General features: G+C 28.1%; 1 protein-coding gene across 1 annotated transcript in view; it reads left to right on the top strand.

Moving 5' to 3' along the window:
- Positions 7-732, top strand: part of LOC107611938 (auxin-responsive protein IAA29) — a 2,422-nt gene continuing 1,696 nt past the window's right edge. The window contains 1 exon segment of the mRNA XM_016313801.2: positions 7-372. Within this exon segment, the coding sequence (XP_016169287.2) occupies positions 77-372 (296 nt within the window). The 5' untranslated portion in view covers positions 7-76.

The raw sequence follows: 732 nt of genomic DNA, 5'->3' as shown, positions 1-732 counted from the left end.
TCTATTCTATTTTATTGTGTATGCTAATTGATTAATTAGATTTTTTTTTATCTCCTTATTGTTATTTATATTCCACATGGAGCTTCAATTAGGTTTGGATCTTCCAACTACTCATCATGATCATCATAATCATCATGATAGTATAGAGTGTTGTGAATTGTGGAGTAGAGGAATTGGTTTTAGTAGTAGTGAAAGTAACAAAAAGCATGTAAGAAAGAAGCGTAGCTTTGAAGATTATGCCTTTGGACAATGTTCTTTGAACAAGACTACTTTGCCTTTGCTAGTATGGAGTGGACACCCAAATGAGGAAGAAGAAGAAGATGACTCTAATAATGGAAACATTCATAGAAGGAATATTCACTTATCAAACAAGTAAGTTTTAATAATTTCTTTCCTTTTTAATTTTAGTAACTTCTAGAGAAATAGACAAATCGATCACTCATTTTTTGGTCTGTGAACGTTTAAATCTCTGAGAATTTAAAAATATGTTAAATTTTTTACCTCTTCAAAATTTAGACACATAGATCTATGGGTTTAATTTGTCCCATTTTAAAAACTCTGTCACGTATACATCCATATCAACCAGGTCAGTATAACGAGAATTATGTTTGAAAAAGTTATGGACTTAAATGTATTTTTAAATTTTCGAAAACTTAAATATCCGCAAATTAAATGGCTAAAAAGAGCTATTTGTCATTTTCTATAATTTATATATATATATATATATATATA

The sequence above is a fragment of the Arachis ipaensis genome, chromosome B08 (assembly GCF_000816755.2).
Source record: "Arachis ipaensis cultivar K30076 chromosome B08, Araip1.1, whole genome shotgun sequence".
In the NCBI taxonomy this organism is placed as follows: Eukaryota; Viridiplantae; Streptophyta; class Magnoliopsida; order Fabales; family Fabaceae; genus Arachis; species Arachis ipaensis.
Note: the sequence above shows the minus strand (reverse complement) of the source record. Positions and strands in the feature narration are given on the sequence as shown.